At 41.6% G+C, this 12,785-nt stretch overlaps 1 protein-coding gene across 2 annotated transcripts; it reads left to right on the top strand.

The window, feature by feature from the left end:
- Positions 1 to 4,715: 4,715 nt before the first annotated feature.
- mlx (MAX dimerization protein MLX) lies at positions 4,716 to 11,667 on the top strand. 2 transcript variants are annotated; one of them, XM_066698523.1, is made up of 8 exons: positions 4,716 to 4,819; positions 5,543 to 5,579; positions 5,910 to 5,999; positions 6,144 to 6,253; positions 7,161 to 7,263; positions 7,901 to 8,000; positions 9,042 to 9,243; positions 9,489 to 11,667. In XM_066698523.1, the coding sequence occupies exons 1-8, from the start codon at positions 4,778 to 4,780 to the stop codon at positions 9,543 to 9,545; spliced, it is 741 nt and encodes a 246-aa protein (XP_066554620.1). In that variant the 5' UTR covers positions 4,716 to 4,777; the 3' UTR covers positions 9,546 to 11,667. The 2 variants fall into 2 exon arrangements, with proteins under 2 accessions (XP_066554620.1, XP_066554619.1); XM_066698522.1 differs by having other exon boundaries at positions 6,105 to 6,253.
- The last annotated feature ends 1,118 nt before the right edge of the window (positions 11,668 to 12,785 follow it).

Below are 12,785 nucleotides of genomic sequence, written 5' to 3'. Positions count from 1 at the left end.
CCACAGAGGCAGTAGACAGTGTATAGACTCCTGACATATTAAAATGAGCAGTCTTTATCACAGCGGAACTAATCAGGGTTAATCCAGATACCGCTGTGGACAGTGTGCTCGGCTTGGTGTTGAATCACCATCATAATGTTTAATTATTGCCTCTGAACATAGACAAAGACAAGAACTCACTATAAATACATTCAATAATTTCTCAATAGGCATAAATACGTAAATTAAATTTTTTGTATTAATGTACTTTCAAAATTATTATTTAATTAATTAATTATTATTACAACAAGAAGTCAATATACCCTCCAAAATTGGATTGGACTATTCTTTGCATTATAGTCATTTACCTTCCCTAGTCATATTGCCCTACGGACGGTATTTGCTTTTTAATGACCAGATTATTGCTGTTAGAGCACCCGTCCTATTACCCATTATAAAATGTTATTAATACTTGCATAGTGAAAGTGGGGGGCATGTGTTATTGATATACCCAGGGCAGTGCAGTAAGGCAGCCAGTTCTTGCATTTTGTGGCAGCTCAGATAACAGCAATCTGCCCCAGACAGAAGCCACGGGAAAGCCATCACACCCAGCAACCAGCACTATGTAGAACCAGCATGAACCAGTAATCAGAATTCTTGTGCAAGGATGGTTTGTTTTTTATATATTTCTTTGGAAGTAGGGCATGTAGATTGAAGAACTAATGAAAGGTGTTGATCATCAATACAGGGCAGGGTGAAGCAGTGCAATGCGGGTGATACCAGTTTTAGTGGGGGCAAGACAGAGAGAGGGCCAGCAGGGCGTACGGGTGTAAAGAGAAAAGGTGCAGGGTGTGAGTGGTCAGGAAAGACTGGGAAGTTGATAGAGATTTCAATAAGAAAGCAGCCATTGTGCTTAAATCTCAAAGCCACTGTAGAAATTAGTACCAGCCGCGAACTGTGTAGGATTTGATCCTTTTAAGATGAGTGAGTAGCACTGCGTGAACTCAGTCACAGTTTGGCTACAGCAGCCCATCTCTACATGTTGTACAGCTTTACATTTCAAAATACTGAAGCCCTCCTTATTGGTTTTCTGAAACTGTAAACTGTTATGTGTATAGTTCTGTAACTGTAAAATAGCTGCCCCACCTTTCTCCACCTCCTCTAGCCTCTGCTCGATCCAGTCCTGACATGCAGGATGTTTAATATCACCCTGCAGGCTCCTGTACAGCCAGTTCTGAGGCTAAATTAGTAACAGAACACAGATACTGCTGATACTAGGGGCTCTGTGTGCTAGCAGGGAGTTAGGTTTCAGACTGAAGTTCAAGCCCTATGCCTTTAAAGTATGGGGCCATTGAACTCGTACATGTTAGAACATCTTGACAGTGTTCCTTCTGAAATTTATGACTTTACATAATGATCCGGCTTAGGTTGAGGTTCAGGGCTGGGATTGGGGCTGGAGACTAGGGTTTGGGTATAACACTTTTAAACACAGGATCAGCATCAGAGCTCACAGCTAGTGCATGAGATATCCAGGCATGATACTTGTGGTATTCATACATGACATTGCAACAATTATTTGAAACTGTTATCAAATGAATGTATTATTATTGTTGTAAAAGTTATTATACACTGATGTTACAATAATATAGTCCCTTTTTATTGTAACATCAGTGTATAATAACTTTTACAACAACAACAATCCTTACTTAATGCAACACAATACCCAGGAAGAGCAAGAATTTTGTAGAAGTAACAAATAAGCAGAGGGTGCTTGTACTCTGACATTTGGTCAGTGTGGACAAGGAAACTGAACTGCTGACCTATTTTTAGGTGACGAATGTAATTTACAGTATATAAGCAGTGAAAGCAATGTACCCCTCTTGGAGCTGCTAAGCAACCGCGGCCATGAAATGTAATTAAGTCGGCAAGCATTACCGAGAACAGCCCTGTGCTGCTCCGCTGCAACAACCAGAGTAAAAGCACTGTAAAATGGCAGCTGAACTTTTCCCTCAGACTGCTATCAGTCAAATTCATCTGTAGACCAGAAACGATGCTTGCATAGATTACACAAGCAGATCAGGGCCGAAACTGACCCTTGACCTCAGTGTGGCCATCTCAGTGTGCTGAGCAAAATTTTGAAGATCCTGGAAGAGGCAAAGGAGGACAAAATGTAAAATCAGAAGGGCATAACTAGATACATCACCTCCAACACATGGAGACAAAACAGGCTGTCCCTCATATCTGCATACTTCACATGCCTTTCTCAGGGCCCAGGGAGGCGGGGCAGAGCACTGAAGGTCATCAGGAGTCCCAGTGAAGAAACCCAAACAGACAAATGCCTGCAGGCCCATCTGAATCTAGAGGGAGAGTCAGGTCAGAGCCCTTGTCTTCCTCTGAGCTCCAGTGAATTATGAAGGAAGGAAAGCATTGATGTCCAAGAAAAGAGAGAAAAGCAGCAGCAAGTTAGTTAATTATTTGCTTAGTATCCAGTTGGAAACCTGAAGATGTCTAGCGAGGCAAGCTGCATAAATGCAAGGGATCTGGTGAAGGCTAACATTATCAACACATTGGCGACTGGCTAATGAGTAGATCCCCTGACTTATGGTCTTTTTACACCATAACAGGCTTATTGTCGACGTGCCTGTCATGTGAAATATCAACCCACTAAATAAGCTTGGCCATTAGTGCAACCTTAATTTTCAGCAATATTATAATTATCCAGTAGCTTTTGGGTTGATTAATGTTTTCTCTATCTCTGTCAGTCCCCACCAACATCACATTCACATAGAGTTGTATCCAGTGCAGGCGCATATAGGAAGTGGCAGCTGTGTCCACTTCCTGTTTGTCCTAGACACAATGGCTAGGGAGCATTGGCTCCACTCAAAACAATGGAAGATTGACATGGGTGATCTTTTGACACATCGTGAGAATGACACAGGCTCTGGGAATGCATACACATGGAAACTGTGGGCCTCTGTATTGGGTATGGAAATAGCAGACTATATGTATATATATATGTATCATCGTCATCAGCCCATATCGATCCACTGCTGGATGAAGGCCTCCCCAAGATGGTTCCACTTGCTTTGATTTACAGCTTCTTTTCCATGTCACGCCTACAAAGTGTATTATTTAATCTTCCCATCGTTTATGTGCTCAAATGTTTTCATCTCTTGATATACATTCTGTCCATCTTTGATCTGTTCTTCTTGCATGTCCGTCTATTGTCATTTTAACATTTTCACTCTTTCAATGATGTAACATCTTTTGGTTTGTTCTCAGATCCATTCATTTATATTGCTATCTCTTCTTCTAATTCTGGACAGACACCTTTCCATGCTTCTTGGTGTCGTCCTCAGTTTCTGTATCATTTTTGCATTTAGGACCAGATTTCAGAGCCATAAATGAGCACTGGTTGTATGCATTGATCAAATATTTTTTCACTTGCAAATGGGTATATATGGGCAAATGGGTATATATCGTCTTTATATAATCTCAAATACAGCTGACCTGTTGTGTCTGTCTGTTACCATGGATAACTGACCAGAAATGCCAGCTTGTATAAGATTAATGTATTGAGTCTCTCTTTTTCTTTTTGCTTCTATTTATCTCTCTCTGCTAAACAAACACAAAAGGGAGGTCAAGGGCAAAAAGAGGAGACCAACCTTGCAACCTTGTGTGAGTACAATCCCACAGCTTAATCTGCAGTCATTTTTACACAATCTGTTTTGAGGGGGGTGTGAAGGCAACTCCTTTACTTTAAATTGCTTTAGGTTTTCTAGATAGACAAATCCCACAAGCAGGATCAGTGAACCTGGTCTGTAGGGCATTCGGAGGCCTTGGAGTGACTGGCCTTCTCTGACCTTCTCTGCACACAAACGAGACCGTGTCCATGACATTTGCTTCTGTGGCGGTTCAGTAACTGAAGTATAGGGTTTGAAAAGAAAATGAAATTTGAAGCTCACGAATCATGGTGTTAATTGCTCATCATCCCACATTGATAATCACAGAACGTCCTGTCCAAAGCCCAGTTGTGTACCACCCTATTGTCCACAGACCCCAACACAGACCCCTGCTGGTCCAGCCTGGCACTCCCACTCCCTCTCCTTGCAAAATGCAGTTGCTGATTTTCAATTAGATAAAATCATGTGTACCAAGTGATTTTATGTATGTATACACTCACACACACACACACACACACACACACACACACACACACACACACACACACACACAGACTTTCCCCCCTTCTACAGGTCTCTGCAACCATCATAGGATACATTGGCCTTGCTTAGTCGTGCATTTGATTAAGCCATGCACAACCTCATCATTGTGCTTCATACGCTTGTACTTCAGTGTACTTGTACCATGTTGTCAAAATAGTCAATAAAAAGCTTCTAATGAGATTCTTGACTGATGCCTCTTCCCAATGGGATCCATTCAACATGAAACTGAAAACATGAAATAAGTTACACATTGCACTGGTATAACAAAATACACAAAAAACACCAGACTAAATTCAAGTCAAAGCGATATTCTGCTGCCCTCTTGTGACTGAATATGGAAATAGCAGACACAAAGTGTACACACAGTATATATTAAACTATTAGCTAACCTAGTGCCGTTTTCCCAATCGACACTATCATTATTATTGTAACTATTACTATGATCTATGTATTTATTAGTGTATAGGAGTATACTCGCTTACTTTCGTTTCGCACCCCCGCCACTAGAGGGCGAATAACCAGCGACCACCGCCTGACTTTCCGTCCCGTGATGCTTCGGACTGTTTTCCAAGATGACGGACCCCAGCGCCTCGCCGGAGGACCCCTGGATTAAAGTAAGCCAAACAGAGCACAAGTTGAGTTGCGGAAGAAAAGTGACATTTTGAGTGACCCTTTAAAAAGCAGGACCCGTGAAAGTATCGTCCTGTTTGTTGCGTGTGCTGTCACCATCGGAAAGAAAGGCATCGGGTCGTTACGTCACACGGACTGCTGTGTGTGTCTCTACAAACAAAGACATATGATATGTGCTATTGACGTCTCCTGCGATATTTGATCCACTTTCTTAGGACTGTATTTGTTGTCCGTGTATTGATGTAATTGTTTCATATGTGTCATGAAACTGATCTCAAACGTCAGCTCCCTCGCAAAACGTAAGCCTGCTTTTGTGTGTTATTGTAGATGGTAAACGACAAAATGAAAATCTTTAATGCAGCCTGACTTTTTGACTTTTTTTGACTGACGTACGACTTGTTAGTGCTGACGTAACTTACGCTACCGTACGTAAACTGCATTGAGATTCAGTGCAGGTCATCCTTGAATTCAGAAAATATCATTTGTTTTTAAAAGTCACTCATTCCCTAATGTTGATTGGGACTTTAAATGTTGATGGGTAATAAGGCTTGTGAAAGGAAATGATTATTCAGTTGTGGATGTGGGGAAGCTCTGCTGGTGATTGCTTTGCAGATTGTTATTTCAGATGACACACTTTCCCCTCCCCTCCCCATGACCTGAAATGTCTCTCTCTCTCCCTCCACATTGTTCCTGCCCTCGCCCGCCAGACGGACCCCTCCTTCAGTGACAATGGATTCGACCCCAGTAAGTACCCTGCTTTCCTTGCTGGTGTCTCTGTGTCTCTGCCCTCCAGACACCTCAGTCTCCATAGCTGGCACCCCTCTGTTCACACTGCACTGTCAGAGACATGGGTAAGACAGCGTGGGACAAAGTGCACATGCGTGTTCATGAGCCAGGGAGAGCTGCCAGGCATACGAAGCGCCATACAAAGCAATGTCATTTTTCTTTTTCCTTTCTTCTTGTGTGATGTGATATTTAATATGTGCAGGGCATGTTTAAGTCCTGTCCGCATTGTGCTTGAACACGAGCATTTGGTGTTTTCAGGGGAGAATTAACTTATTTTTCTCCTGCCAGCTTTCTTTGCAGATAGTGGCAGGAAGGGGAGTGTTGTTTCCAGAGCCAACAGCATCGGCTCCACTAGTGCCTCTTCTGTACCGAATACAGGTAAATCCAGATTGTATGCGCTGCTTTCTCCCAGACTCGCTGCCACCCCATTTTCCCTCCTCCGGAGTAGTGATTTCTCCCACATCTGTGTTGTTTCTCTTGTAGCCGATTGCATGACAGACAATGATTGTTCTCCAACTGCAGATGACGAGGACAGCGACTACAGACACGAGCCCTCCTACAAGGAGTCCTACAAGGACCGCCGGAGACAGGCCCACACGCAGGCAGAGCAGAAAAGGAGAGACGCCATCAAGGTGAACTTCGTAGCCATGCAGTCTCGTGCCAGCGCAGGGATGGGGGTTATCCACTCAGTGTGTAGTGTTTCAGGCCATTCCATGTTTCCCAAGTAGAATGACAAGCTGAATATTTCAGACACGTTCCCTTGCATAGAAAAGAGGTGTAGTTTAAATAGTGATATGTGTATATAAGATGTGCTTGCATTGAGTGTTATGTGTCTAGTAAGGTGACTGGGCTGAAATCTTGCCTTATTTCTAAAGGTGTCTGGAATCAGACGACGTAATGCGTTGTAATGGAAATTGTTTGCCACCTGTGTTGAGACTCAGACAGCATACTAGTTAAATTAGACTTAAAGGAAAGAAACTTGTTTTGCGGTGACTAAAAACAGCTGGGCCGTTTGCTTGGCAACTCTTTCCTCGCCTGTGTTCTCTCCTCACCAGCCCTGACGTTAATCGAAAATTGTTATAATTTTACACTTCTCGCAGTCATGAGCCAAGAATATTGCTATTTACTTATTGTACTTCTTTTAAATTTGAGGAAATTTGCCTGTAGCGTGTTGATGTAATTTTTGACCGGGTGGGGGTATCCTGATCATATTAAGTTCAACACCAGGAAAGAGAGTAATTGTAATTGCTGTGAATGCCTGTAATAGAAGTTCACGATGTGGAATGTGGAAGGGTCTGAAAAAGGAAAGTGGAATTGAGTCCCTCCACTGGCGAGAGGGTGCCGGCGACCTGCATATATTCTGTCTGTATGTATTGTTGAATGTTTATCACCTTAGACTACAGGGAGGGGAAGAAGAGAGAGGGAGGGAGGGAGCGAGCGAGCAAGCGAGCGAGAGAGAGGTCCAATATTTATTTTGGGCTTCCAGACCAGTCTCCCCACTTTGTTAAGGATGTGTGCTGTGCTCTTGTCGTTGTGCAGAAAGGTTATGACGATTTGCAGTCCATAGTCCCCACATGCCAGCAACAGACTGACTTCCCCATAGGATCACAGAAAATGAGCAAAGCCACCGTGCTGCAAAAAAGTAAGTGCCCCCCCACAGCCAGTGTTAGGTCCATGTAATTACAGCTCTGGAAATAATGAAGAGACCACTGCAAATGTGTCTTAAATCAGCATCTCTACATGTATGGCAGCCATTCCATTAAATTCATATTTTTATTTGGAATTTGGGAGAAATGTTGTCAGTAGTTTATAGAATAAAACAAAAATGTAAATTTTACCCAAACACATACATATAAATAGTAAAACCAGAGAAACTGATCATTTTGCAGTGGTCTCTTAATTTTTTCCAGAGCTGTATGTATGCAATAATTAATCATCCTAAGTTGTCACACATGACCTGCATTACCACTTTGTGTAACTAAGCTGCCATAACAGCTCCAAATGGTCTACTTAGGGACAGATTTTACAAAGGTGGTGTAAGGTTTGCTTAAGAGCAAGACCTGCAATTTGAATTCAGTTAATTACGTTAATTATGTTTTTTTTTTTAAATGATCACTTCTTGACCATTTGGTCTGAGTAGAGGAGCTTTAAGTATTTTACAGTGAATGTAATGAACATCTGTACTGCCCTAACTCTGGAGTAAATCCCTGCCCAACTTGAAAAAATATAAAGACCCTTCATCTCAAGTGATAATGTGTTGTTGTTGTGTTTTCCTGCAGCGATTGACTACATCCAGTTTCTGCACAAGGAGAAGAAGAAACAGGAAGAGGAAGTGACCACGCTGAGGAAGGAAGTGATGGCACTGAAGATAATGAAATCGTAAGGGAGCCATCTGACAAATGTCCAAAAACATTCATGCCCCTTTGATTGAAATAGCGTATTTTTTTTTTTTTTTCTGCCATTCATTCAGCTGAATGAATGTTATTCGTGAACTCTGCTGCACACCAATTCAGCCCAGTGGGAACGAAAAGAAGAAAGTGCAATTTGTACCACTTTGTCTGGGCTGAATCGGTGTTCTCATAAATAAGTGTTCCCTTGGCGCCACAACTGTGTTTGTGCGGGGGGGGCGTGCTGGACAAATCTTGTGTGTGTGTGCGCTATTAGTGGAGTACGCTTGCGAATCACACTCCACCTCCGGCCGCCCCTTCAGACCGGCACGTGGTCATTTAAAGAAAACCAAAGCTGAATCTTGGCGTTGGGAACTTGTTAAGGGGCCGGGGAGAAAGAGGACGCTCCCTCGTGCACAGAAGCTCACGGCAGGAGAAGAGTCACACTGAGAGATGCAGCCCGCTATGGCCCTTATTTTAATGGGGGTATTTGGTCTGAGATGCAGACTGATTTGCTGAGGCCCTCCAGTTCTCTGGCAGCTTTTGTGTGTTTGGCTTTGTATGAATTGTGTCTCCTGCTGAGGTAAAGGGACAAGAGAAACAAAACGGCCACTTTGTGTAATCGTCGCTCCAGTTGCACTTCAGTCAACAAAGCCACCGCATGCCCAAAATAGACAAATGTATCCCACTTAACACAAGAAGATTAAATAAATACATCTTTTAGTTTTTTATAGAGTATATCTTTTGACTTGGTGGATTGATGAGTGTTGTCTAGTTTTGTAGGGTTTAACAATGACCTTCAAACAGGACATGGATAGTTTACTATAAAGTAGTATCCCAGGGACAGAACAGGATTTTTTTTTTTTCTCATCTCTTCCATATTCTGTCTTCAATTCTGGAAAACATAGTTATTCAGTCAAATGTTTGTGGGATGCCATTCCCTGATGGGATCAGGACTGCACAAGCCGTGTCTGGGGTGGGCACCCCCGTAGCTGTGCATCATCCGTGTCCCATTCCCGTGTTTGTGCCCCAGAAACTACGAGCAGATCGTGAAGGCCCACCAGAACAACCCCCAGCAGGGCGAGGAGCAGGTGTCCGACCGGGTGAAGTTCAGCATCTTCCAGAGCATCATGGACTCCCTCTTCCAGTCCTTCAACACCACCATCTCCGTCACCAGCTTCCAGGAGCTGTCGGCCTGCGTCTTCAGGTGGATCGAGGAGCACTGCAAGCCCCAGGTAAGTGACCAGCAGTCCGTGGGAACACACAGAAGCCACACTTGGGGTACATTGTGTCAAGCAGCTGAAATGTTGTTCTTTAAGGACTTTCAAAGATAGTTTTCCACATACGGGCTGAATTGTCCCATGAAATCTAATAGTGTGCAAGCTGATATGTGTACATACAGGACCAGCTGACATTCTGTGACTCCTCGGTGTGCGACCCTGATTGACCCTTGCTTGTCCCCTTCTTTCCTCCTCCCCAGACTCTGCGGGAGTTCGTGGTGGGCATCCTACAGCAGCTGAACAATCGGCTATACTGACACCAAGCAGATCCTGGAGAGATCTGGACTGGCCTCTTTCCCTGGCCACTTTTTTTTTTTTTAATTTGTCTCCAAATCAGGAAACCGCTTTACTTCACCTGGTCAGTTTTCAAGCTTTCTGCTCTCCTGCACTCTACAGAGAAAACGTCCCATTCTCCCAGGCATGGCACTGTGGCTGTTCCTCACACGCCCTCTTCAGATTTCTGGCGATTTTTCAAGGCTGTCTTGGATCTGTTGATGGTTTTATTTTATTCCAATAGCTTGGCTTTTGGAGCGATAGGCTGTGCACAGGGGAAGTATCGCTTCTTTATGAGATTTGTTAATGACTTCAGTATGAGTTTGTAATGACTATGAGTGAGGGCTTTTTTCAGAGAAGGAGAAAAAAAAAGTAAAGTGGATCATTTTGTTTCAGCAATCCACAGCTCGCTCAAGCTACTGTACGATTTCTGAGAAATTCCCGACACTGAGACGTGATTGCTCAGCGAGTCAGTGGTTACTGCTAAATTTTGGTGGTTTATTATTTTTCATTTTTTTTTCTTTGCTGTATTTTTTTTTTTTTTTTACACAACGTGGGTGTCTTGGTGTTTTCAAACCTTTTTGTATTAAAATTGTTGTCTTAAAACGACAGTTTTCATGCAGCACAGAAGTGTACTTTAGGCGAACTCTGGAGCACCAGACTCATGGCACACACCACCAAATTGTTTCCGGTTGCACTTTCTTTCTTTACATTAACGTTTATTTCGACATTGCAATTTTCAAGTGTGCAAGATTTTAAATAGCATACAGGTACACATCTCACTACTACTTCCACTTTTACAACAGTACCACGGAGCATAGGCTTCATGATTCATTCTGTACTGCCCATGCCCAAGATTTACTGTGGGACTCAAAAGAGGACAATCCTATTAGGTCACTGACAAAAAAGAAGGGAAAAAATCCATTGTCCTTCAGACATGCAGATGTCTAGAAAACAGATGAGTTTTAACTGTTGGTAGGCAGTTCATAGTGTCCAATTCTAGAGTACATTGGAAACCAACTTTACCTTTCTTGTAGTCCGTGTGTGCTGGTTCACACACACACACACACACACACCTTTCCTGTCCCTCCTCTGACCTGTGAGGGCTTTAAGGCAAACAAGAATTCCAGCTTTTCAAATGATTGCAAAGCACAATGATGTATTATTCTCTTTCAGGAGAATCAACTATATAAAGCTCAGCAAGCTTTGTGGTAAATATTGCACTGAAGAGCTGGCATTTCAGTGCGTCCTGGTTTATGACCTTGATATAAAAAAAGGACTTCAACCTGAGAAAATTCTAGATTTATTCTTATTATAAAGCACATATAGTGCTCCTGCAATTCAGCACAGCTTTTGCAGCCTGGGAAGGTCTAGGTTTTTTTAATTTGCTGCTAAAGACATAATCCTACTAGGTGATCATGATCAAATTATTGCCTTATCCCTTTAAAGACCTGCTGTTTTTGGTGAAGATGTACATAACGCAGGCCCTTTATTATGGACACTATGAAATTGTACTTTGGAGCAATAATGAACTATTAGTCTAGAGGAGTTAACTCCCCCACTCTCTCTTCAAGCCGTGAAGTGCATTGAAACGGGTCTTGCTAGTTTACCACAACCATGCATGCGTGTCGCTGATGTAGCAGAACTGTAAAATGCCAAGTTAATCTCCAAATTGGAAAGTGTGCAGAATCCAGAGCGGCGATGTGAGTGCGTTACTGAATTCACATTTCAGTATTAATTCAGATCACTGGGGCATTATTGAGAGACCTTTGCAAACTGAAAAACTGTATTTTATTTTTTTAATTCTGTGATCTTAAGGTTGAGGAGGGGGTTACGCGGCGGGCAAGTTGACAGAGATTTCTTGTATGTATACATTTAAAAAATACAAAAATCACTTTGAAGGTTATGTTCATATGCTTATATAATCTACTCAAATGTAGCCTACGTGGTGGATGATTTTTTTTTTGTCAGTTGATCTTATTTCTTTGATTGTAATTTCTTTTATATATACACGTTCTCCAAAGTAGCAGGAAAACAAATGTTGCACATGATATTTTAGGAAATTGACATGTGGTTAAAAAAATTAAAAAAAATCCTACTATAATGGCATAACGCTCTGTGTATATGTGAAAACGGCTAACAGTTTACATTTAAAGAGGATTCCCATTTTGTATACTGTGTGAAACTCACAGCACAGATCTGTTATCACTGAGGGAAATTAGAGGACAGGATCTTTTACTAGCTAGAGTGCATTGTGTGGTATAGAAGGTGTCTACTAAGTAGATTATGATTGATTCAGTGTTTCATATGAATATATATATATATAATATATATATATATTTAATTTTGTAGCCACTCTCACTAATTCAGTTTTTACACCAGACTTTTGTGTAATAGTTTAATTTTATTCAATGACATCACAACGTGTTTCGACACTATGTCTTCATCAGGTAGCATTTCATATATATAATAAAATATATAATTGTATTATATTTATATTGAATAGGATCAACAGAAAAGACACCAAAAACATCCCCATGTTATCTTAGTGAGAGACGGTTTGCGAAACACAGGTTTGAATGTGATTCGGTCTGATTTCTAACTGACATAATTGAGCTGATCTGTTTTTGGCTGAAGATCTATCCCTGGACGGCTTGTAGGTGCGCAGAGTTCTCGATCGATTAACCCAATCACTTATTTACCTATCTGGCCTAAATTACCACTTCATGCAAAATTTGATTAATGAATTCATCTCCAGGCTCCAGATTGTTTTGTAGGTACTGGGCTTTGATGCAGATGCTTATTTTTATGGTTTCTTTGTTCGTAAAAAGTTGATTTCCTTGTACTTCTAAAATCTAAAAGTTCTTATAAAAAAAAAAAGTAATTCTAAAATTTCAGCAGTTGAAAATGTATAGATAAACTTAGTAATTTAGTAGTTAGTCCCTACTAAATGAGAGTTCAGTTTGAACAACAACCAGCAAACAGGGACCCTTGTTGAGAAAATCATGTGATGAATTGACAAATGTCCGGGGGATTTTTGTGGCTTGAATTTCAGCCTTGTTTTGGTATAATCATTTTCAATTGTCCCGTCTCCATGCTGCTTTTCCAACTTAAGTTTGAAAGATTTACTTTATTATTTACAGGTTTGCATGTTCACTCACATCAGATGTCAGCAAGAGGTTCCATTACTTTGAATCTTTGCTTGCTGATGTAGCCAAAAAGTC

The sequence above is a fragment of the Amia ocellicauda genome, chromosome 3 (genome assembly GCF_036373705.1).
Source record: "Amia ocellicauda isolate fAmiCal2 chromosome 3, fAmiCal2.hap1, whole genome shotgun sequence".
Taxonomy (NCBI): Eukaryota; Metazoa; Chordata; class Actinopteri; order Amiiformes; family Amiidae; genus Amia; species Amia ocellicauda.
Note: the sequence above shows the minus strand (reverse complement) of the source record. Positions and strands in the feature narration are given on the sequence as shown.